The 25,413-nt window shown below is 41.3% G+C and overlaps 1 protein-coding gene across 2 annotated transcripts in view; it reads left to right on the top strand.

The window, feature by feature from the left end:
* The window catches only part of gabrg3 (gamma-aminobutyric acid type A receptor subunit gamma3), a 126,111-nt gene that overhangs the window by 25,603 nt on the left and 75,095 nt on the right, over positions 1 to 25,413 (top strand). For both annotated transcript variants that reach the window (XM_033621203.2, XM_033621202.2), the window contains exon 3: positions 15,327 to 15,394. In XM_033621203.2, the coding sequence (XP_033477094.1) occupies positions 15,327 to 15,394 (68 nt within the window). The remainder of the gene's footprint in view (positions 1 to 15,326; positions 15,395 to 25,413) is intronic.

Genomic DNA, 25,413 nt, shown 5'->3' with positions numbered 1-25,413 from the left:
TTGGCGAGGACAGACATGATACATCTTTTTCTTTTTTCAAACAGTTCACATGAGGTGTGTTTCCATCCACCTCTTTTATGGGCATTTTCAATTTCCACATATAAACCTGAGTACAAACACCAAAAATTTGAAAAAAATCTCAAAATATTACAAACAAATGCACCTCTGGGGAAGGTGGAAAAGTTAGAATTTCAATGTTTTCCTTCATTCGAGGTTTGACTGGCGCTCTTTTTATTATGTCATCTTGTTAAACCCTCTTCTTCTGCGGTGGTGAAATGGCACCTGACAGATGAATCAGTGCCACCTACTGCTTATCATCATGATGAACCAACTCCCAATATTAGAATAACATTATTGGATATAAAAGGTCATAAATTTGCATTTTTTAAAAATTGTTTTTTTATGGTATGTGTCAGTGATAGCCGTGGCAGGAGGCGTCATGTTTTTTAGTTGTCCGTTTGTCCATCTGTCCCATTCTCGTGAACACAACATCTAAAGAAAGCCTTGGGGGAATTTCTTCCAGTTTGGCACACATGTCGACTTGAACTGATTAAATTTTGGTGTTCAGAGGTTATAGGTCAAGGTCACTGTGACCTCGTCGGTCTCATTCTTATGAACGTGATATCTCAAGAATACCTTGAGGGTATTTTCTTTTATCAAATTTGGCACAATTGTCAACTTGGACTCGGCATTGAACTGATTAAATTTTGGTGTTCAGAGGTTAAGGGTCAAGGTCACTGTGACCTCGTCTGTCTCATTCTTATGAACGTGATATGTCAAGAACACTTTGAGGGTATTTTTTTTATCAAATTTGTCACAAATGTCAACTTGGACTCAACATTGAACTGATTCAGTTTTGGTGTTCAGAGGTTATAGGTCAAGGTCACTGTGACCTCGTTGGTCTCATTCTCATGAACGTGATATGTCAAAAACACCTTGATAGTATTTTTTATTAAATTTGGCACAAACATCTACTTGGACTCAACGATGAACTGATTAGATTTTGCTGGTCAAAGATCAAGGTCACTGTGACCTTGCACCTGTCTCATTCTCGTGACCACGATATCTCAGGAAGGCTTGAGGGAGTTTTCTCTCATTTGGTACAAACGTCCACTTCTCAAGAATGAACTTGCCAGAATTTGGCAATCAAACGTCAAGGTCACTGTGAACTCACAAAAAATGTTTTTGGCCATAACTCAAGAATTCATACACTAATTGTGACAAATGCCATAAAATGATGACATTTTATATCCAAAAGGTCAAAGGTCAACTTCACTGTGACATCATAACGTTAAAACATTTTTTGGACCATTAATCAACTCAGGAATGTCAGAGAAATTTGGTCAAATACTAAATTAGAGACACTATTCTTGAAACTGTGCTGATTTTACAGACCAGTGGTTTTCAAATGGTGTGCTGCAACACACTGGTGTGCTGTGATGCAAATCCAGGTGTGCTGTGGGATTTGGTGATAACCACACATTATTATTGCAATATTCAACCAGGCCTATACAAAAAGTTATGAATGAATTTTAATTGACTGTATCAGTATATTTTTTAAGCACCCATTTGCTAATAAAGAGGCAAACTCTGCCCTTAAGACATTTGATTTAATTTAATTAAAAAAAAAAACTGTGTCACCATTTGCGTGAGGAAATTATAAATGTGTGACACATCACATTATCTTACATTCATTTTTCCATTTAAATGGATGTGTTACTGGTGCTTTGATGTAATTTTAAGAAGGTTAAAATGAATTCTTGAATCATTTTGTTAATAAATATTTCATGGGTAATGGTTGGTTGTCAATTTTTGTTTGATATTAGTAATTAAAAACAAACATTTATGTCATGATAAAAGTGATAACACACGTTTTAGAAGCTATTGTGCATAGATATAAATAGAGGCATGCCTTGAGATTTTGGCTTGCCAACACGGCAAGTTTGAAAACCACTGGTATAGACCGTCTGTGCTGTTGGGTTTAGGATATGTGTGAAGCATCTTCGTTTTCACAGACATGGATGTAAACTGTAACTGTGACATGAGTGGGTCATAGAGGCGGTAATTCTAGTCTGAAAATTTGTTTAAAATTTGAACCACTTTTGAAACTGTAGACAGCACTTTGAAAAGTTGACAAAAGGTCTTACAGAATTCAAACTTCTTGACGCATCAGCTATAGATATTGAACACTTTCTGGTTTCTTTCTATGTCTGCTGTGGTTAGGACTGCAACGATTAGTCGACTAATTGATGACTAATCAACAATTAAAATAATCAGTGACTATTTTAGTAGTCGACTAATCGGTTTGAGTCATTGTTCATAGAAAAGTACTATAAAAGTACCCCAAAATACTCTTATTGCAGCTTCTTACGTTCAAATATTGGCAGGTCCCACGACGGTGAACGAAAACCCTTTGGCGTGAGTACGAAACAAGACATTAGATGACATAATTTTGGGGTTTGGGAGAGACAGACTGAAATTTGACGACAATGAAAAGAATCGTTAGTTGCAGCCCTAGCTCTGATCTGTGTTTCTATCTTTTTATTTTTTGGCTCAGTTTCTTTCATTCTCGGAACCCATCGGCTGTATTCGGCGTCTGACTTCCGGCAGACGGCGATACAGCCTCTGGGGGCAGACCCCCGATTTTTTGGCATTCCGGTTTGATTTGGGCGGAGGAGGCGAATTTCTGTTTCCGACTTCCATTTATATATAAGTAAATATGCTGAACCATTGCGATGGATTCAGAGTTTGCAGTGATGTTCCACCTCGTTAGTTCACCGCACGGACCGTTTAACCTGGCAACAACTGCAGCTGGCTCAAACATGATTGGTCAATATCCTGTGGACTACAAACAGCCTACAACCGGAAACCAGGGCTCTTCCGCTCTTCTTCCGGAGGCAAGCTCTCCGGGGTTTGCCTACAGACTCTACATTCACTGAATGTAGAGTTTCTTTGAACAGGGATGACAGGTTCACGTGGCCTGACAAGGACATTTCCAATTTTACATGAACATAAAAAGGCAAATATCCAGCCGTGGTCATATGTTCATGTTTGCCGTAAATATCACTGTCAGTGTGTCAAACAGAGAGACGGGGCTGCAGTTTGCCCCCGCTCTTCACCAGCAGCTAATATACATCCATTCATCAGCCGGGCTCCAGTGCAAACCAGGAGAGAGATTAGCTAATGTCTCTGTGGACCTGTTCATCATCCTCTGCCCACCCTAATGACAAATAAATCTCACAAGAGGTTATGGCTTACCTCTCCTTTTCACTGGATGATTTTATAAATGTCTCCCAAGCACTCATTCGGCATAGCAGAGCAGATTATACCGTCCCCAGAGAGACTTCATTCTCTGTTATTCTCTTGTCTTTCTGTTGTACTTAAAACTGCCCATCTTCACACAATATACTCCCACTGTATTAGTATCTGAGGAGACAACAACCTGAACAGCACAGTATATTTATCAGGTGACCATCCTGAATGTTTCACTGATGGCTGCACCGATAAATAACCCACACACAACTGCTAATTAATTTCTAGTTCATGTTACCTATTCCCCTGAAGTTAATGAGCTGTCCCCATTTACTGAATGACTAGTCACAGCCCAACTGCTGCTAAGTGGCACTGTAGGCAGGCTCAGAATTACAGCCTGCAACACAATTAGCACTGTATAATGAAGAAAGTAATGTGATGCAGCTTCATTGCAAAAGGTGCAAATTTTCAAAGGGACATAATTAACATGTGATCTACCTTTTGTTTTTAGCCGTTCACCGCCCACACCTCAGGGTCTATTTTAGCTGCAGCGCAAAGATGCTCCTGATAATAAGATGTGCTTTGTCCATCCCTTTGGTATCTAATAGAGAGGAGCAACAACATGCTATTTGACACAGCACTGACCCTTTGCTAAACGCCTTCATATCAGGCTTTCCATTGTAACATGCCACACATGCAGTTTACAATAATAATTGGCACGTTTACCGCTTGAGTACTTTCTTTAGGCAACGGGTCTTTGATGTCACACAGCGGGAGACAAAGGCAGCTTCTCATCTAAGTGTCTGACAGTTTGTTTTGTTGGCTGAAACAACAACTGTCACAAGCCGATTGTTTCGGCTCCAGCTAGCGACCTAATTTACATTAATCCATGAGTTTGGTGATAACACTGTCTTTGGCTGACTTTTTAGCGTGTCTTTAGTCACGTTAGCTGTGTGGATAATGCCATTCTGTCACTTTAGTCCTGAATGAAATATCTCAACAAACATCGGACGGATTGAAGGCAGGACTTTCTTACTTTCTTACTTTCTTACTTACTTTCTTCTTTTTGTGGTGTTTGGGATGTGTCTGGGCACAGAGTGCAGGTGATGTTGGGAATTTTTAAAAAGGTGGCGACAAGGTGCGCTTGTGATAAAGTGCTCCAGGAATGAGCCCCAAAACCCAGAAATGAGTTAACAGTTTAGCAATCCTGGTTCCCTTCTCTCAAAGTCAATGGTTTTTTGAATGGGTTTTTGGTTAGATCCCTGAACTAAAGTCTGTTGTTAACACTACCTTGAGAGACATTCACGTTTTGTTCTATGACATAAAACATGTCAGTAAATAGTAGGGGTGAGAATCGCCAGAGGACTCATGATACGATATTATCAGATACTCATGTCACAATACTATATTATTGAGATATTGCAATATGCTGAATAATGCGATAAAATATATTTTAGGGCTCTCCTGGTCGACTAGTCGATTATTTGGTCGATATGCTCTCGTCCGACCAAATTTTCATTGGTCACATAATCACAGTGTTACTTTCATAAGAAGGAAGAAAGTGCTACATCAACAGCTTTCCAGGATTAATCCATTATTTCCTGTGGCGGGGGGACAGGCTAAGTTACCTGTGAAAATGGGGGTGTTATCAAAACACCCCCATTATGTACACAACGTTGAACTCACCCACCCTCACGCTCAGCGCTGCAGTGTCCTGTCTGTTTCTGTAAGCTGAAACCATTTCCCTCAGTGGAAACGAAGCTTGTATTTACTTTAATTTCACAGATAAGAAACAATAAATTGTGAAGACAGTAAAGCTCCACTAAAATAGCATTTTAAGTCTTGTGTGTGATTTATCCTGGCTTCATATGAGAAGAGGAAATCTCTGCTCGTCGCTAGGCTAGTTTATACAATGTAAAATGCCATAGGCTGGAGCTAATAATGTTAGCATGTTGTATTTGCTTGGAAAACGTGTTTAATGTAAGATGGTTGTTTTGTCGGTGAATGTTGTGAGTTGTAATGGAGCCAAATTGTGTGCCGTTACCTTTGTTAAATGTTGCTGTTGTCCTTGGTTTTATATGAGAAGAGGAAAAGATCGCTAGTTGCTAGGCTAATTTATACAATGTAAAATGCCATAGACTTGTGCTAATAACATTAGCTTGTTGTATTTGTGGAGAAAATGTGTCTGGATTAACACAAATGTTTGTGAATGCTGTGAGTTATAGTGAAGCCAGTTTGTGTACTTGTGTTTGAAATCATCTCTATTAAGCCATGTTTAATGTGTGTTTTGAATCAACTAAACTTTACAGCACTTAACACAGTCCTCCACCACCGACTTGCAGATTTTTTGACTAATCGATTAGATGAAGATTATGTATGTAAAATAAAGATTTTAGTCTGTTCATCTTACTTTGATCATTTTTATTGCAGAAATATGTGACACAAAGCACACAGACTGAAAAACACCGTCATAAAACCTGTCAGAAATGCTTCATACACCTGACAAACTGAACTGCTGTTTCGTGTACTGCTGTTATAGTCACATATGAATCCACTGACCTTGAAGTCAAGGTGTCACAAGTTAATGCCACCTCTCCTGCTGTTCTTAGATTCTTAAACTTTATGCTTCACTTCTCTGTAGAGCTTGGGTACGGCTGTGTTGGGACTGAGCCACGTACCTGGGTTCATGTGTTTTTGGCACCTCGTTTTCAACATGGCAGTATGGACGCAGATCTTTGCACATGATGGACTGTGTTATTTTCACAGCTCTCTCACAGTTGGACGGTAGTTTTGTCAAGCTCAGCGTGTCCAGTGCCGGTTGATTTTTCAGTAGAGCAGGTTAAAAAAAAGTAACCGTCCTCACCAGTGATCATTGAGATGAGATGGAAAATAGGGCCAGCAATGTTCTTGTCTTACAGGGCAGCCACTCACAGCACAGTATTATCAGGGAAATGTAAAGGAAATTACAGTTTTTTAAGGCGGTCTTTTTAGGGAGATGGAAATTGATGTTTTGTTCTGATATAAGCCTATTTGCATTCTTACTTTACTACACAGCTGTATTCACACCGCTTCAACATGTGGAGCAATCAAAAGCTTGATAGACTTGCCGTAGTTACAGCTGCTAAGCTATGATTGGACATTTGCTGCTGGGGGGACAGTTTTGGGGAAGGGTCAAGTCTCTTTTCAGCACAATGTTACTCAGTTAATAATTATTGACACCAGGTCCAGAATTAGTATGTGATTACACTTGAGTTTAGTGAAATGTGGACATCCTGCTCATCTTTGCTCTGTAGGTTTAAAGGAGACGATTAGTGGTTCCTGCCAGTCATCATTTTTATAACTGTACAGGCGGACATGATGTCACACAGACATTTGAGCCATTTGTGATTTGAAAGTGGGCACTCATCTAAAAAAAGACACAAGGTGAAGACCATAAGAAGAGAATCAATTCAAATGTAATCTGCATGAAGACGGAAAGTGCTCTCTGTGTATTTCACTAACATCCATGTGCGTCCACCGAGGTCTTACTTTTTATCGTACGAACGTCACACTACTTCCTGCTGAACAAAAATTACTAATGCAAATTAAGTGCACATGAGTCCACTGTCATGGACTGGACTGTCACATTTGTAATCTAAATTAGATCCAACCTTGTGAAATTCTGTTTTGATATCACTGAAATAAACCAGTTTATTAAAGGGGGAAAAAAATGAGTTGTTTTTGTTACATCTGATCATGTTCATGTTATTAGCAGAGAAAGTATGTGTCTACTTCTCGGGAGTGAGCTGACGAAACCTTAAGAGATTCCTGTTGTCATTATTGATCTCTATTGATTAGATTAAATGTCTGCATACAAATCTGTTTGGGGAAAAAGGTCAGGTCAGGAGAAGAGTAGTCTGATTCACAGGACAGGACTGTGGCTAAAAACCTGCCTTTGGCCAGTTATTTAGGCCACTATTCTCCAATCCTTTCGCTATCTGCGTGTTGCAGGGCAAACAACCTACACGCTGAAAATGTCATGATTTAATGCCCTTCCAAGCATCTCGCAGATTACCACTGCTATACTGTAATTCTGTTTTATCTCTATACATTTTCTTTGCTTTCCTTATCTCAGTCCTCACTTCCCTGGATACTTCTTTCTTGACCTGACTGTTACCTGTAAAGAAAATGTGTTTCTTCTTATTAAGAACCTTTTTTAATTCTTTAGTAACCCACGGTTTGTTGTTTGGGAAAATAGAAATCTCTTTACATTAGTATCTACACAGAAGGATATATAGGAAGACACCACCTGAGTCAGATCATTACAGTCATCACAGGCATCATAAAAAACGGACCAGTCTGTGCACTCAAGGCAAGCTTGTAGTTTGCTAGTTTGCTAGCACTTGACTGTCTTCACAGTGCGCTCCAAGCGTTTACATACAAGCTTATAGGAGGGTAAGAGGAACGGATTATTAGGTAGTCCGACCTCCTCACACACTTTCCTCCAAGCAAGCTCCCCTTTATTCCTGTTTCTATAAAAGTAGGATGTGTTGTCGTGCAGCTTGGGGTAGCCACAGACCGACACGATCAGCTCCTCCTGCATTTTTCCGATTAATGAACTTCCGACGGGACCTCATTGGGGTCATACAGACCAAGTACCCCCCCTCATGGCAACAGTACTCCCCAGTGGCAGTGGCCCCCCAGCAGGATAATGCACCATGCTACACTACACAAACTGTTTAGAAATGTCCTGTGGAGCGTGACAAAAAGCTCAAGGTGTCGACCTGGCTTCTAAATTTCCCAGGTCCCAATCTGCTCAAGGATTCTTGTGATGTGCTGGTACCCCAGATGTACCCTAATCCAAGGTGGGGCCTCCTTGGATGGGACTTGGCTCTGACCTGTGGAGGCATGGACACAGGATCTCTGGGAGTGTCCTGCGGTGTCTGGCACCAGTGCGTTGGCGGCAGATCCATTTAGTCCAGGGAATTTGATTTTTCCCTAACCAATCAGTAGAGATCAACGACTCACCCAGAATCTGACGTCATTAGTATCCATGCCTCGGGGGTGCCGAAAACAAGTGAGCATTGCCCGTTTAAAATATCTCTGTTGTCGTGCACGCCCAGCTGCATCGCCATTAAATCCAGTTTAGCAGCTTCCTTCTTAATTTGGTCCTCCATTAACGCGAGTAGTGGCGAAATACCTCGATAGCATCGTTAATGTGGTCTGTAGGATCTGTAGCGGTCACCATTGTTGCTATCCTCACCAGTTACCCACCGGCGTACAGCTTGACATCAGCGTGGCGCTGATTGCCCCCACCCCCGGCGTTCATTGGTCCGTCCATCGTTTGGACGAGATAAATCTCAAATTCATTGCAGTATGCCAGACCAGAGATGCAAGCCTACTCAGTTGAATGGGCGGGGTCTATGGTCTGGAACCAGGCCACTGCCACTGGGGAGTACTGTTGCCATGAGGGGGGGTACTTGGTCTGCAACGGTGTTTGAGTGGGTGGAACATGTCAGGTGGTATCCACATGAATGCCAGAACCAAAGGTTTCCCAGCAGAACAATGCACTGGAACAAAATAATCAAAGTTACTCACTTCACCTGTCAGTGGTTTGAATGCTTTGGCTGATCAGCTTATGACATGAAATTGCGTTACTCTTGTGGTACATGCCACTTAATTCAAATCATTTCAAAAAAATCAAAACAAATCATTTGCATCGCATCCATCGAGCCTCCCAGTGGGAATATGTGTCTAGTCTCATTTTTACATTGACCTTACATGTAATTCACTGGCACATATTGTTTTATTTGCAACCGGTGTGAACACAATATTAAACCTTCAGGGGAAATGTAAAACTTCTGCTGCTTCACATGTCGTCTTGGAGCAAAAACTGTCACCAATAAATGTGTCCTCGCAACATAGAATGTAAACATGATTCCTGCATTTGTTAGAAATCAGTCTTCATCAATAATGACAGAAGTAATAATGGCAGTTAAATGTGCAAACACACATTTTTTCGCCTATAGCCGGATGATAATGTGCTTTCAGGTCTCTCTCTGACACTGGAGAGGAGAGGTGTGTTCAGGGCTGACCGGCAGGGTTTGTTGACTCTGTTTCATTTCTTGTCTTGGTGGCCTCTCCTCAGGTGCATTCAGTAGCAGAACATTATAACCTGACAGCACACAGTGAGCCGTTAACTCAGCTCATTGTGTGTTTGTTGGAAGTGTTTGCAGCCCTGTCCCATTCGGTGGTTATCAGGCATGAAACGGGTGCTGATTACGCCGTGATTTACCAAAACACACAAATGAGAACAAATCATAAAAGGTTTTGGAATGATTTTGTCAAATATTACATTCACTTCTTCAGAGCTATTTTTCTTATTTTATTTTTAGAGGTGTATACAGTGGCTCCAAACAGTGTGCTCACCAGGTGTTGTGTGATTATGAATATAGTGCTTTTGAAAAGCTGCCTCAGCAGGGACTCTCCAGAAGTGTTCTCTAGTGTGCCATCTGTTAGCACGTGAACTGAACGCCGGAACGGAGAGTGGCAGGTGGAAGAATTCTTGCTGTGGACTTAATTGGCTGAGACATGAAGACTCCAAAGACAGGTAATGCAAAATGATGGGGGAGCTCTTTTCTATGTAAATGTGAATGCTCATGGCAGCAGTATGTCACAGCTGTCACTTAGCTGTTTTAAAAGTTCAAGCTTTAAATGACAGTTTTACTCTGAGCATGAAATCGTTGAGAGCAGCGGAGTTGGGGAAAGCCAGCAGTGTTCCACCACGAGAAGCTGGCTGAGCTGGGAGGAAGACTTAGGTGGGAGTCTGTAGTAAAGAAAAGGATGTGTATTCTTAAAACGTGGTGTGTATGCATTGTGCTGAGTCTTGGTGTGTCAATGTGGTGCTGTAGGCTGTGAGATCTGGTGGACATTTCTCCTCTGTCCCTGCCCTCCTGGTGGAGGTGATTGTTGGCATATGTGCAGTGATATGACACAACCACGCTGGCGGCTCACACCAATGGTCGAAGGACACTGACTTTGTCAAACTAGTTAGAGTGAAAAGATTCACCTCGACGAAACTGAGTTATCAGTTGTTGCCTTGGTAACAGTTATCAGCAGCAGGTTTCACAAACTCAACTGACTTTATGATGATGTAACATTTTGATTTTGATGGCATACTCTAACTACCTTAAGGTTCTGTTTATTGTGTCTTATGTCACTGAAAAACAAAGAGTAGGGGTCAACAGGGCTGGTTGCACCTTTTACTGTTATTTGAATGACTCACAGACTGTAGGCTATCCTAATAGATTCCCTTTTAATGCATAATGGGAGCTTTAAGTGACAGGTAGGAGTAGAGTGACCTTACTCTCCTTAAGCATATTCTGTTCAGAAGATATGGACTGTCAAATAAGTCTTGTGCACTTGTGACAGCCATCGCTATGGTGGGGTTGGTCATCTCCAGTGTTGGGCTCTTTACTCTAAAAGTGAAATGTATTACTCATTACTTGTTACACTTTGCAAAAGTAATAATATCACGTTGCTTATTGCTCCCTGCCAACAGTAATTCGTTACACTACTCGTTATATTGCTTTTCTGTTACACCTCATAAGACTGGTAATTACCTATTTCCAAAAAAATGCCTCTGTATGACTATGTGGGTAATCACAATGATTAGCAAATGATTTTTTATTTATTTATTTATTTTTACATACAGGGTTTTCAGTTGTCTGTGACCGGTATTTTCCGAAGGCTCTGCCTGAAAGACGGAGAGTCACTTGTGGAGCAACATGTCATCCAGCCACAAGCATCACTTCTTCGTAGCTGCAGCTGTCCACAAGTAAAATCCAGTTTGAGTTGTTTAGCCAGTGTAGCACTACAGGCGACGTCTGCAGCCAAGGAGGGCTCACTGTGATGGGGTGTATTTCCTGGAGCTTCACGTTGTCGTGCTGTTGGTCATAGTAGCTGTTTCAGACCAGAGGTTTGAGGACATGTTTTTAGCAGTGGAATTTTTTTGTTAGTACGATTACCTGCACAAACAGAGTTATTGTGATCTTTCCATCTGACAAAATCAAAGTAACGGGAATATTTCCAACCGCTAAAGTAAGCGTTTCCATCTTCCTAATTAGCCTGTATCTTTATGGCGTGCCTGCGCAGTGCGGTGATTTTGAAAATGAGTCTGCTGATGTGATGTTGTATTTTAAGTCAGTAGTGACGTGATAACAAAAGTAACTCTAACATTATTACTGAAATCTTATTGGTAATTACTTACACTACTTGTTACTGGGAAAAGTAATGTAAATACTTTTCTGGTATGCTGGTAGTCTGACACTATGGGTCTGGTTTCCCCTATGTTATTTTAGTGGGGAAAATTTGAAAAAAAAAAAATGAGGCAATCTTAAAAATTAATTTAAAAAGTTAAAGTTCAATGAATTTTTTTATAGAAATGCAGCAACCTGACACATCTCCTGCACCAGGAAAACATAAACAGCAAATATCATTCCTGTAAGTGTATTTAAAAAGCACCCATGGTAAAGTCATGTCTTTCTAAATCCACACCTCCAGATTTTCACATTTTCAAACTTCTAGTCCTCAGCCCTCTCTGACACTGACTCAAGTGACATCACTTCACAGGAGGTAGAGTGGGACGTCCACTAATTGGAAGATTGGCGGTTTGATCCCCGGCTCCTCTAGTCCACATGTTGAAGCATCCTTGGGCAGAAAACTGTGAATGTGAACCCCAAATTGCTCCTGATGGCTGTTCAATCAGTGTGTGAGGTGGTTACTGAATAGCAGGTGGCACCTTGTGTGGTAACCTCGGCCATCAGTGTGTGAATGTGACACGTGGTATATTGAGTGGTCCAAAGGCATTATACAAGTGCAGTCCATTTACCATCAGACATCATACAGCTCCCTCTGGAGACACAAAAGGCTTTACACAACTGTGTTGACATACACACTAGTGCTCCTCAACACCTTGCAACTGGAGAAGTTTCCTCTTAAAGCTAAATTAAATTTTGAAGATGATCCCAGCAGTCTATCCAAAGGTTTTTTTTTTCAGCATCTTTCAGCTCATTGTTTTGTTTTCTATGGCTTCCAACTTTACTCTTTTGGTTCCTCATGTATTCCTAGATGTAAAATTGTTACATGGACATCAAGATGATAGCACACACAAATTGTTTTCCAGCCAGAAGTGACCATGTTTGGCTGAGAGGGTGGAGCTGTGGAGAAGCGAGGGATGGATCTGACTCATTGACTGTGGTGACGCCTCACAGACAACCTGTCACTCAAAGCAACTGCACCCTTAAATAAGCTTTACTTAAGACCTAATGAAATATAAATGGGGGAATTATATAAAAAGCTCTGTGCGATTGTCATGGATGTTAAAATCAGCCATACAGACCCACACCAGGCTGTAAACATGTTTATTTTTGGTGTTAAGTCAAGCATTTTCACATGTTGGTCTATGGGGGTTGACTGGCTTCTGGAGCCAGCCTCAAGTGGCCTTTAGAGGAACTGCAATTTTGGCACATCCACGTCCATGTTCATTTTTCAGCTCCAGAGGTTTGCTTGGTGAAGAGGAATTCCCTCCTAAAGCTGTACTGAATTCTATTTTGATAAAGATCCTAACAATTTGCAGTTCCCTTCAGATCCACAGAAGTCTCTTAGCGTCTTTCAGCTCCTTGTGTTGTTTGTTAAAGGGGAACTAATGTTTTTTTCAACCTGGGCCCTATTTTCCGATCGACTTTTGTCTAAATGAGTGATAGGATGTTCAATATTTGACATTTCTCCAGTACGAAGCTAGGGCTGACCTGCCTGCAGCCTTTGAGCGCGGGCTATATTAAATAATAGGGCACTCAGACAGCGTCAAACAGCGTCAAAATACGTCCACTAAAAGTGCATTTTTTTAACACATAGGCTCGGATTGTTAGTATAATTATCCGACAACATAACGGAAAGGAGAAATGAACATCTGTGTTTACCTTTAGCTGGATTCAGACATGTTCCTCTGCCTGTTGCTGCTCCCTCTCTCTCCTCGTCCACTCTTCAGTTTCAATGAGCTCTGCATCTGTGTACGTCCGTGTACTCCATGTTCAAATAAATACGGGCGGTCATCAAATTCAAATGGCTCATCCAGATCCAGTTGGTCAAAATTGGGTAAAAATTCAGACATGTTTTATTGTGGCAAGTCAAAACACTCACTCAGAGAGTGAAAGTCTGGCTCTGAAATCTCACGTCTCCCGAGATTTGAGTTGTTGCAGGAAGTTACCGCTGGACTGACCTTACAAGCATGAGGAGTTACTCTGTTTGGAGTAGTCATGGCTGAATTTATACCCGATTTTGACCAACTGGATCTGGATGAGCCATTTGAATTTAATGACCGCCTGAATTTATTTGAACACGGAGTACACGGACACAGAGCCGGACGAGGAGAGAGAGGGAGCAGCAACAGGCAGAGGAACATGTCCGAATCCAGCTAAAGGTAAACACAGAAGCTGATTTCTCATTGCCGTTATGTTGTCGGATAATTATACTAACAATCCGAGCCGAATCTGTAGGGGAGGGGTGGTGGACACGACTCGCGGCAGTATTTTGAATTTGAGTGCAGTAACCGTTTTGGCCACATTCTTACATACAGCGCCTTTGAGCATTTTCACATGTTGGTCTATGAGATTGACTGGCTTCTGGAACCAGCCTCAAGTGGCCATTAGAGGAACTGCAAATTTGCACTTCTGTGTTCATTACACTACATTTTTCAGCCCCAGAGGTTTGCTTGGTGAAGAGGAATTCCCTCTTAAAGCTGCACTAAATTTTATTTTGATAAAGATTCCACCAACTTGCAGTTCCCTTCAGATCCACAGAAGTCTCTTTGTTGTCTTTCAGCTCCTTGTTTTGTTTTTTACGGCTCTTAAAACTCACTATTCCCGTATTTATTTCTTCTAGATATAAAAAATATAGCATTATATACTAAATATAGCAATAGCATATAGCAACATCAAGATGATAGCAGACCCAAACTTTGTAGACTTATTGTCCAGGCTAACCTGCGTGAGGTGCTGTCCTATTTCTGCGATGAATCACTGCTATATGCTGTTGTGGCGGTGGCTGCAGAGCAGCGCTACCTGGCTTCAGGCGGAGCAACCATGTTGAGGTCAGGATGTGTGGACAGTTAAATCATTTCACAACCTGAAAGCATGGATTACCAGAACCATCTGGAAACATGGAGAATTATAAAGCAGCAGTCAACATTGTAAGAAGACGCATAAAAGGACTAAGTTACAGTGCAGAAGCTAAGCACAAGCTTCCATGTGAGCAATAAATGAGTGATCGATGTAAACTGAGTCAAGACTGAAGGATCTGCATTCACTGAAACAGCATTTATATTAAGCTGTGATTAAATCAGTAAACCCACCACAGCTCATGATGCACAGCTTCTGCCACTGTGTCTCAAACCTGTGCCCCCTGTTCTGCTGCTGATGAGCTTTTGGCTTTTTTAATTTGTGGAATTATCTTCTACCTTCAGGTTAGATGGAACACAGTGGAATTTGGGGTAGGCCATAGACCACCACAGCGCTTCATCTTGGGCCAATCAAGGATAGAAGCACTGCTGGTTTATCAGTTAATTGCATTCATCTGCCTTCCCAGATGAAATTCAGTTCTTAATTAGTTGGCTGGAGTGAAAACCAGCGGGGATAAGTGGGATTGAGAACCAGAGGACTAGCCTGCACTTCCTCTGCTACTCTACATAGAGTTATCATCATCAGCATCTAACAGTGTGTTATGTTCTGGTGCAGTCTGTTGCCTGTTGCTTAAAATAATTTGCATGCATGGGTGCATAATTGCAGCATTAAAGAGAACACGTATAAAGAGGTGTTTTATGACAGCAGTTTATGCGATGAAGACTAATGTGTGGTCATTATGAACAACCACAGCTTCCCGAGGACGGCTTCACACAGCAGCTTTTCGCTCTTCAAAGGATTCAGAACAAAGTCTCATCGATCCAGCTGCACTTTGTCTCCCTTTGATTTACAAAAGAGGCAGGTGTGGTGCCCAAATGACAGATTTAATCAATACTTGTTTATCTCTTTTTTCCACAGTCAAACCAACTGTTATAGATGTGGACATATATGTGAACAGCATCGGCCCAGTGTCATCAATAAATATGGTGAGTCAATCCCTGTATGTTCTTTCTGTTTTGTTTACACTCACACATCTGTCTTCATTGTGGTGCTAAGTCGGGTGCAAATTGCACTGTGCTACATTGGCATTTTTTTCTGACCTTGAAATGTGAGTTGCTAATAGTTTGGTATGAGGAGAGAGGGAGGAGAGTCGCAGCCAGGTGGAGTTAGGGGCAGCAGCTGAAACTGTGCTTGGCAGGATGTTGTTATTTTGTCCTGGTGAGAACAGACGTCCAAGGAATAAGTGTGTTTTCAGCACAGCATCGCTGCCAGCGAGCAGTGTGTAATGAGCTGAGCTTCTTCACAATATCTATCAACCACACCTGCTTGTAGATGCTATGAAAGCTTTTCCCATCAGATGATAAAATGCCTTTTATCATCTGATGGTTGTTGTTTTATATCTTCAGCTTTTTATTTGATGATCTATTGAGGTTCTCCTCCTTAAATGATGTGCATCAAATCTAGTCAATCACTCATCACAACCACCTACTGGATGCTCCTCCAGTGCTGTGCTGTGCTGGGTATATCAACAGTAAGGATTATTTGTACCCAAATAAACCCCCAAACCTTCACTTAAAGGTTCAGTGTGTAGGATTTAGGGGGATATATTGGCAGGAATGGAATATAATGTATTGAGTGTGTTTTCTTTAGTGTATAATCCAATTTCATTCAACTTAGAATGATCCATTTATATCTACATAGTAAGTGCTTGTCCACGGAGATCGCCATGTTGCAACGCCATGTTTATGCAGTAGCCCAGAACAGACAAACCAAACGCTGGCTCTAGATAGGGTGATAAGCATTTTTCGCATTGTATTGGTAGCCCTTCTACTATGAGAGCGTCTGAAAAGCACTGATTTTTTTTAACATGAAACTGCTTTATTAATTGTTTTTAGCAGTTGAAATTACCTGGTCTTTGTTTTGGAGAGGAATAGACCTCTGCAGGTAATTTGGCTCCCGTTAAAACCCACTGAGCGTCTGGATCTTGAGTTATGAGACAAAGAAGGTGAGCACACATTAGCAGGTGCTGGGCTAGCGGTCTGTCTCCAATGTGCCGAAACACTGATTTGTAGCATGAAATTGCTTTATTCAGTGTTTAACTGATTTTAATTGCCTGCTCCACTTTTTTTTTTTTTTTTTTTTTTTTTTTTTTGGATAAGAAGAGACCTCTGTGGATAATACAGCTCAGCTCATGGTCAAAACCTCCTGAACAATGAACAGTGATGAAATCCTAACCTGGTTTTAGCTGGTTGCATCTCCAATCCTCACCACTACGTGCCACTAAATCCCCCTAAATCTCACACACTGTTCCTTTAAACCTGCAACTATAGATTTTTTTTTTTTTTGCCACTTGGGGGCAGCATAAACAAAGCAAATTGGCATATTTTCACTTTTTAAGCAGATATATCGAGCCGTTCTGATGTTTTTTTAAATTAGTTTTATTAAATTTTTGAAATGTGGGTTCCATGCACTTCAAGTGTAGCTGTTATTGCCGGCTAGCTGTTATCATCTGATACCCCAAATGAGTTTTGTGGATTAAAAAACTACACTGGACTTCTTGTTTCTAAAGTGGCCATTTCCTTTAAACTGCTTTTCTGACAAATAATTAACTGCGCCAGGTTGTGTGTGTCTGTGTGATTGTGTGTATCTGTCTGTGCGGAGCCATCCTGCAAACTACTGGACCAATCAGTCTAATATTATATGTGCACATTTATGACTAAGCTCAAGGACCTCTCGTGGTTGTAGCAATTCATAATTTTTAGAAAATCTATTTGATTGACTGTTTAATATGGTTGTTGACCGCTGCCTCCTCACTCTTCTTAACTACCTGGTAGGGGCTGCAAGTCATCATCAAAATCACGTAGCAAAAGTACAGATCAAAAGGCATTTTTGATCTCTTTTTTCGTTTCGGCAAAACCATCTCAGCTGAAAAAAACGGGCCTTAATGTCTTTTGTAAGTCATATTTCAGCCTTAAAAACCAACATTAGTAAAAAAAATTGTAAAATGGCCAGCCATCTTGAAGCATCCATTGTCTGTAGTGTCAGCTTCCACAGCTGGCGCCCACCTGCTTGACAAAGATCTAGTTTCAGTCTAACTTTAGCTTCCTGAAAACGGGGATCAGACCTCACTGACACAGTTACACTTTGGGAAAAGTAAAGCGCATGCATGTTGGAGTGATCCGTGCATTAACAAATCTGGTTCGAATGCATCTCAAAACACCTCCTAAAGTTGTTTGACTAATCAGATTTAAATCTGTCCTGAATGCTTGTGAAATACATCTTCACTTGGGTCCTATGTGCATTGGCTGAAAGTGATATAGACTGAATTTACGCTATAATAAATTGTATTAATAGAAGCGACTGAGCGGAAATGTCAGTTGTTGTTTTATAGCATGTTGACCACAGATGCAGTCACACATTTATAATGTTCGATCTTGCTGACATGACGGCCTGTTTAAATGACATTTGGTTCGTCCTACACTGCAGCTTTAAGACACAGGAATTTAAAATTGAGAGATGTTATCTTTATGACACATTGCTGCGTGTATGAAGTGCTGGCAAAGGTCTTGTGTCTCAGAGGTGTGACTTTATACTCCTGTTTAAATCACAGCCAGACTTTATGTGCCTGAAGCAGAGAGGCTTTAACTTACAGGATGAGGGGAGGAAGGGAAGGGGAGATCAGAGAGGCATGAGGGAGTCAGGGATGGATATCGAAATGGAAGGAAAGCATGGAAATTGATAAGAGACATGGATAAGAGGCAGGACATTTTTGGATACTTAGAGTTAAGTAAAGATGATGAGTTTTGGGTTTTGGAAAAGGACACAGTGTACTGGTGGTCAGATGGACAGGCTGAGAGAGGAGGTCTTTAGTTGAGAGGGGGAACAGATTTAAAGTCATGATGAAAGAACTGCTGAGAAAGAGATGAGGCATTTTCTTGAGCAGCTTGTTTGATCGGAATCACCTTCGTTGATACTGCGTTCATGTGTGAGGTCTGTGTTTTAGGGCAAATGGCCACACTCTGATAATTTGGTCATCTGTACAGTTGAAAGATGTACCGATCCAAAGTTTTTTCCCCCTATACTGATTCCACTAACTCAAACTCAGGGCACTGGCCAAAAACTGATCTGAAACCAGTGCTCTCACTTCAGGAATTTAAAATGTGTAAATCTCCTCTGTGTTGAAAACATGTAAGCTAACATGAGGCAGAACTACAGATCCCCTCCAAGTGTAGACATTTCAACCAACCGTTGTGGGAGCTGGTCTATCTTCGTCCCAAACCTCACCTGTGGTCATGAGCTCTGGGTAGTGACTGAGAGAATGAGGTTGCGGTTCGTCCTGTTAGAGGTGTTCCAGGCACGTCCCACTGGTAGGCAGACCCAGAACACACTGGAGGGATAACATATCTCATCTGGCCTGGTAACGCCTTGGGATCCCCCGCGAGGAGCTGGAAATCATCGCTGGGGAGAGGGACGTCTGGGGTGCTTTGCTTGGCCTGCTGCTTCTGTAAAAGGTTTATGAAACAGCACTGGTACAATGCAGTAGCCTCATAATCATCCATCCACAATCAGCCATCATGGTTTGTCTAATATGTAACACCCATAATCCATGCTGTGTTATTACTGTTGTTACTGGTGAACAAATTAAGTTAAACATTGTTTTTTCTGACCAGAACGGACCTGCAAAAAAAATAGCTCCACCAGGACTCTTTTTAAACTCCAGTCACTAAAAGTTTGTTGCAGTGATGCCAACTTGTCACCTCTCACCAGATTTAACAACTTTAAAGACCCTTTTAATACCTTTAAAAAGAAAAAATGGGCTTTTTTGGCCTTTATTTCATAGGACAGATTTGGTGTGTAAAGGGGAAAGAGAGTGGAGATGACATGCAGCAAAGCCTTTGTACGTGGAGCACCTGCTCTACCTGGTGAGCTAGTGGGGCCCCAGTGACTCTGATGCTAAAAAACAACCAGAGATAAATTTAGCAGCTTATTTAGATCAACAGGAGAACAATAAAATATATTTAAATGTATTCTAGTAATTCATTCCCATGCATGTTACTTAGAGTCCAGGTCTCAGTCCATGGCTTTTCTGCCAACAGCATGAGGCAAGTGAATGTGCAATGATGTCACAGATATATAAATGAATGTATGACATCATCTGGTAACTTTAGGTGACTTTTGGAGCTAGTGCAAGCTACTTTCATCGGAAAAGAGTTTGCACCATTGGTTTGTTGTTGGTTAAATGCGACGTCAGTCTTTGTTCCCTGAGTATCATACTCGTATTGTTTGTTCATGAAAATCTTGATGTTGATTTGGGGACATTGACATGGCTGGATTGCTAGCCAATCATGTTGTTAAACATATTGTCAAATTATATTGACTGTTTGTCAATTGTATGAAATGTCATTAACTTTGAATATTGCCAGCATAACGTTAGCTTTCTGGCTAATAGCTGGGCCAAAGGGTTCCATGAGCTGGGCGGACTAGAATATCTCCCGTTGCTAGGGCGTATCTAAGGTTCGTCCTGTATACTGGAGTTGTGAATATTGTTCCATTGCATAAGAACCTTAAAGGGAAATTTCGGTTTATTTCAACCTGTCTCCTATCGTCCTAAATTTGTTTCAAGTGACTAGTGACATAAAAATAATAGTTAGCATGTTAGCCGTTAGCCTAGATACAGCCGGGGCGCATAGTAGCGTCAGACCTGTTAAAACGTAAGTGAACAGGCAACCTTCAAGTGCAAAGTTAGTCCACTAAACAAGCTTTTTTTTCCACAAAGACCGCCTCATATCGTTAGGATAAATGTCAGAGAACATATAGAAAATGACATGTAAACGTGTTGTCTTACCTTACCGGTGTGCTGCCATGTTTGTTTACATCTAGCTCTGCTTTCCAAAGCGCGGCCGAAATATCGCGAGAACAAGCAGCGATCTCATAGCGTGCCTGAAATCTCGCGAGAACAAGCAGCAACAGCTGGAAGGCAGAACCGGACAGTAGCCTGAAAAGTTCATTCATTTACTTTATGAAAGATTTATAGAATAATGGCTGACTTTTTGCCAGACTTCGACTTTGTGGAGGAGTTTGATTTTGCAGAGTCTGATGGCCGTCCTTATTTATTTGAGCCAGAATACACTGACGAAGAGCTTTGTGAAATTAAAGAACGGAGGAGGAGAGAGAGAGAGGCGCAACAGGTAGAGGACGAGAGAGGAGGAATGGCTGCTGCAAGGCTGCGTAGCTCTGGAGATTGGTGGTGTACCTGTGAATGCTGTGCCCCAGTGCCCACAGAAGAGGAATGCCTCTGTTGCAAGGAATGGGACCGGTTGCAGCCTTATTTTCAAGGTCTGGATGTGACCAAGGACGAGACACCTCCACCTGGAGTAACGTTAGTATCCAGCTGGGCTTTATCTAGAGCTCGCGAGATATATTTCAGCCGCGCTTTGGAAAGCAGAGCTAGATGTAAACAAACATGGCAGCACACCAGTAAGGTAAGACAACATGTTTACATGTCATTTTCTATATGTTCTCTGACATTTATCCTAACGATATGAGGCGGTGTTTGTGGAAAAAAAAGCTTGTTTAGTGGACTAACTTTGCACTTGAAGGTTGCCCGTTCACTTACGTTTTAACAGGTCTGATGCTACTATGCGCCCCGGCTGTATCTAGGCTAACGGCTAACATGCTAACTATTATTTTTATGTCACTAGTCACTTGAAACAAATTTAGGACGATAGGAGACAGGTTGAAATAAACCGAAATTTCCCTTTAAGGGGCAACAATGATTCTTCCAGGTATTAGATAAACCCTCAGGTGTTGCCAAAGAAACTGAGAAGTGGCTTGTGAAGAACGGTGGATTTTGCTTGCAGAAAACATAAAAATATAAATAAATATTCTTACTTTTTTTTCTTTGGTGAGTGACCATGTTATAAGCGGGATAATGCCCTTACAGGTGTCCATTATCACTTTTTAACGGCCTTCACGGAGACAACGTTGGCCATTAAAAAGTGATAATGGACAACTCGTCAGGCATTATCCCTTACATGTAACATAGTCAGCCGTTAGACCTTCACCTGTAACACTGCATTATATTTTTCAGTATTGCCAATGGCAACGCTTGTGTGACACAGAAGGAGGAAAATCCAGTTGCCTACGATGTAGCACTCATGGTTACCATGACCTGGATGACTGAGAGTTTTCATGGACTCATAGCCATTCAATCCATTTTCCATGAAGGCTATTGTACATTATGCAGTTTTGTGGACCCATGGCAACATCACATACACCTTTAGCTCATTGTGTGCTTCCTGAACTGAAGGCATCTGATGGTGTTCGGCCTACACACTGTACTATAGGACTCTGTAGACCTTGAGAGAGCGTGACAGACATACAGAGAGGGAACAGAAGCAGAGCAGTGTGGAAGGAGCTGGGCAATGTCATCTCCAGAGGACGGACAGACTCTTGGACATCTTAATTATGATGTGTGAAGTCAGTGTCTACCTGTGTGCCTCTCTGCTGCCCATGTACCCCAAAGTTTCTCCAGCTAAATGTAATTTTTTATGAAATAACATGCTGCGTGATTCTGCCTTTAATTGGGGCCTTTTAGCTGCTTAGTGCTCAGTAAATATAGTGTTCTCTTTACCTAAACGTACATTTACAGCTGAAACAAATAATGACGCACTGAGCTGATCAACAGACAATTAATCAGCAACTGTTTTGCTAATTGGCCCAAGCCTAAACATTCCCTAGTTGTAGAATCTTGTGAGGATTTCCTGCTTTTCTTATGTAACAGTAAACTGAATATTTTGGTGTTTGGACTGTTGGTTGGATAAAATAAGCAAATTGAAGATATGTGATTGGGATTTTTTTTTACCATTTTCTGACACTGTATTGACCAAACAATTAATTGATAAACCAATTATTGGCAATAACAATAATTAAATTAAAAAAATAAGCAAGTATTCAGTCATGTTACCTGGGTAAACATTAATAAAAGTATGCTATTCTCTTCAGTGTAAACCATGGATACAGACTGTGCAGTATCAACACAAACATGAGTCCCCTTTGTGACTGTATGTTTTCTTCTGCACCTGCAGTGCTTTCATCTGGTGTGATGTATGAGCAGGAGTGTTTTCTTGCCTCTTGTGCAAAGTCTCCACAGCATACAACATTTCTTTGTACAAGAAAGGCTTAGAGGAATCGCTCGACATTTTGTGAAATACATCTATTTGCTTTCATTATGTGAGTTAGATGGCTTGATACCACATCTCATGTTAAGTAAAGAGATGGAGACAGTTAGTTTAGCTTAGCATAAAGACTATAAGTAGGGACAAACAGTTAGCCTGGCTCTGGACAAAGTTCAAAATACCTATAAAGTAACTGTTAAACTGTGTAACACCCTTTGGAAACCATGGAGACTTCCCAATCACACAGAAAGCGTTTTGCAGGTTTCAAAAAATCGACTGTCACTAGTGAAAACCCTTGCTGCACCTTTTTATTGTTACCAGGCAACCACGCCATCACCTCCTTACCCTAACTTTCCCGTGTAATCGATCTACCATTTATTTATTTATGTTATTTATTTCACAGTAATTAGTAGCTAGTTACTATAATGAACAGGTAGAGGGTACCTGCTGTAGCTCTGGTTGAGGGTGAGAGGCTGTCAGTAAATAGTGTGTTGGGCGCAGGGAAACAGAGATCTGAGTGGGTACATGAGACCCTAAAAAAGAGGGTGGATCACAGGGAGGACCACCTGTCTATCGTCGGGCCGTATCGCTCTGGGTATCTCGCAACTACTACCACCAGTTTCTCTTCCATTGTGTACCAACTGTAAACTTGTTGTCATGACCACCACAGAGGGCCCGCCTCTCAAATCATCCGATTGGACAATGGAGGCACTCTTCCGCTCTGACTTTTTAAATCAGAATGTTCCGGCCAAAACGCCAGGCGCCTCGAGTGCAGAAACACAAGGCACATTGCAACACAAAAACAGAAGGCAAAAAGCTAAATTCTCATTATAAACAATTACAAAAAGCTGCCTCCTGCTAAAACACTTCCTGTGTGATTGGAGCCTTACTGTTGTTTTCATATTCCTGTTTGTTTACAACATTGAAAAATTATTAATCAGCTGACTTTAGAAGTGCTGCTTGGTGTATTTTGTATTCAGAACATCTCACATTTAATTATAAAGCTTAGCTATTGCCCACGTCAGGCTCAACTGTACTTTGAGCTTGTAAGCATGCTAACATTTAAATGTCGACATTGACTTAAGGACAACACCACCTAAATTAAGATGTCCAGTGTATTATTTCCATGGCCTAGAGAAGTGCAATCAATATTTGTGAACATGAGCTACAGCCAGAAACAAGAGAAGAAGGTCTCAAACTTGTGATGTCATAGGGTATAAAGTCTGCAGCTGCTCCACAGACAATGCATAGGAGTCAAAATCTTGTGGGCCCACAAAATGTTTTTTTTTTTTTTTTTTTTTACCTGAGCAATAAAAAAAGTCCAAAAAAGTTAATAACTTACAAATTATGGCGAAAAGGGTAGTTTCTTGCAACCCTAGAATTAAGATAAAAATATTCACAAATGAAAAAACATAAGTAGTGTTTAACTTTTGATTTAAGACTAAAAATTAAAACCCTTGGCGCGCACTGCAGCGCAAGCAGACAGATGCGAGACTCAGAGCAGCATGTGTCACTGACACCAGACTCAGAGCGCAGTGGACCGGTGGAAAATGTCACCATCAGCATATTATTTTACATCAATAAAATCTATTTTATCATTATTTTGAGTCACATTGTTGAAAGAATTTAGTTGTCTGTGTTCAAGCAGGATAACAGGTCTCCATTCATTGCACATCGGACTTTCTATTTCCTTGTCGGAGATGGTGTTGCATTCAAGGTCCCCCCAAAAAACGGGAGGAAAAAAAGGCTGAATATTCGAAAAAAAAATTCACAATCGAATCCCGTGCCATCAAACGAAGCTTCGAAGCTTCGAATTTTGTGGGTCAGCCCTATGAGTCCCCGTTGAAGTGTTGCTCATGCGCTCGTTACCATAGCTACCTCGTCACAGGCTTGTGTGTCCACTACTTGCAACAAATCACCTCGACTGAATATCATCTAAAGTTTGTATGTGGTCATACCTGTGCTTTTGATCAATGTCTGAGCCCCATTTAGAATCATATTTCACTGCCTCATTGCATCCCTGACTTATCATAGCCTCAGCTAACTAAGCTAAATAACACAGTACCACATCTAGAAACAAAAACTTACAGCTGATTGATTCAACCCTTCACCGCATCATTTTAGCGCTGAAAAAATGGAAGCCAGCTCAACTTTGATCTGTAGCACATCACACCCGTCGACAGTGATAAGTGCCGGGCGTTTGTGTGTAGCTTCATGTCAGCAGCTTACATTGAAAATGACTCGTAGCCTGTTGCTGTATCGCTTGCAGTGTGAACACAGCATCAGCACTCTAGTCTTTGGATTTGGGAGAGAGTTGTTTATGTTTACTAATATTTTTGGACTGTCTTTGACTATAGGAGTGACATGCATGAATTTTGAAAATGGGCGTAGTTCCCCTTTAAAGGCCCTGCTTAGCCACAAAGTTGGTTTCAGTTATTCTGGGTTAAAAGTCGTCACAGGTTAAAGTTGGGTGTTACATACAGGTGTAGGTTGTTCTGCTCTAACATTTGCCACATTACTGCTGTCAATCACACAGCCCACACACACCCACACACAGTCTGCGGAGGTCTAATCAGCCAAATTAAGACCAGTGTGCCACCACAGGGGTGTGTGGGGGTTCTCACCTTGTTGCTGTCGTCGCCACTTGAGTGATTTTGTGTCCGCAGCTGACAAATGTTCAGACCTTTTAAGTGACTTTATTTTTTTTTTAAGTACTGAGCTACTTTTTGAGCAGACATCAGCTTTTGTACTTGAACTTGATGAAGCTCTGGAGCTTGCAGAACACCTGCTGGTCGTGCAGGCTGAGCGCCACATTTGGTCAGAGCAGC

The sequence above is a fragment of the Epinephelus lanceolatus genome, chromosome 6 (assembly GCF_041903045.1).
Source record: "Epinephelus lanceolatus isolate andai-2023 chromosome 6, ASM4190304v1, whole genome shotgun sequence".
NCBI classification, from domain to species: Eukaryota; Metazoa; Chordata; class Actinopteri; order Perciformes; family Serranidae; genus Epinephelus; species Epinephelus lanceolatus.
The sequence above is the reverse complement of the archived record's forward strand: the minus strand, read 5'-3'. Positions and strand labels throughout refer to the sequence as shown.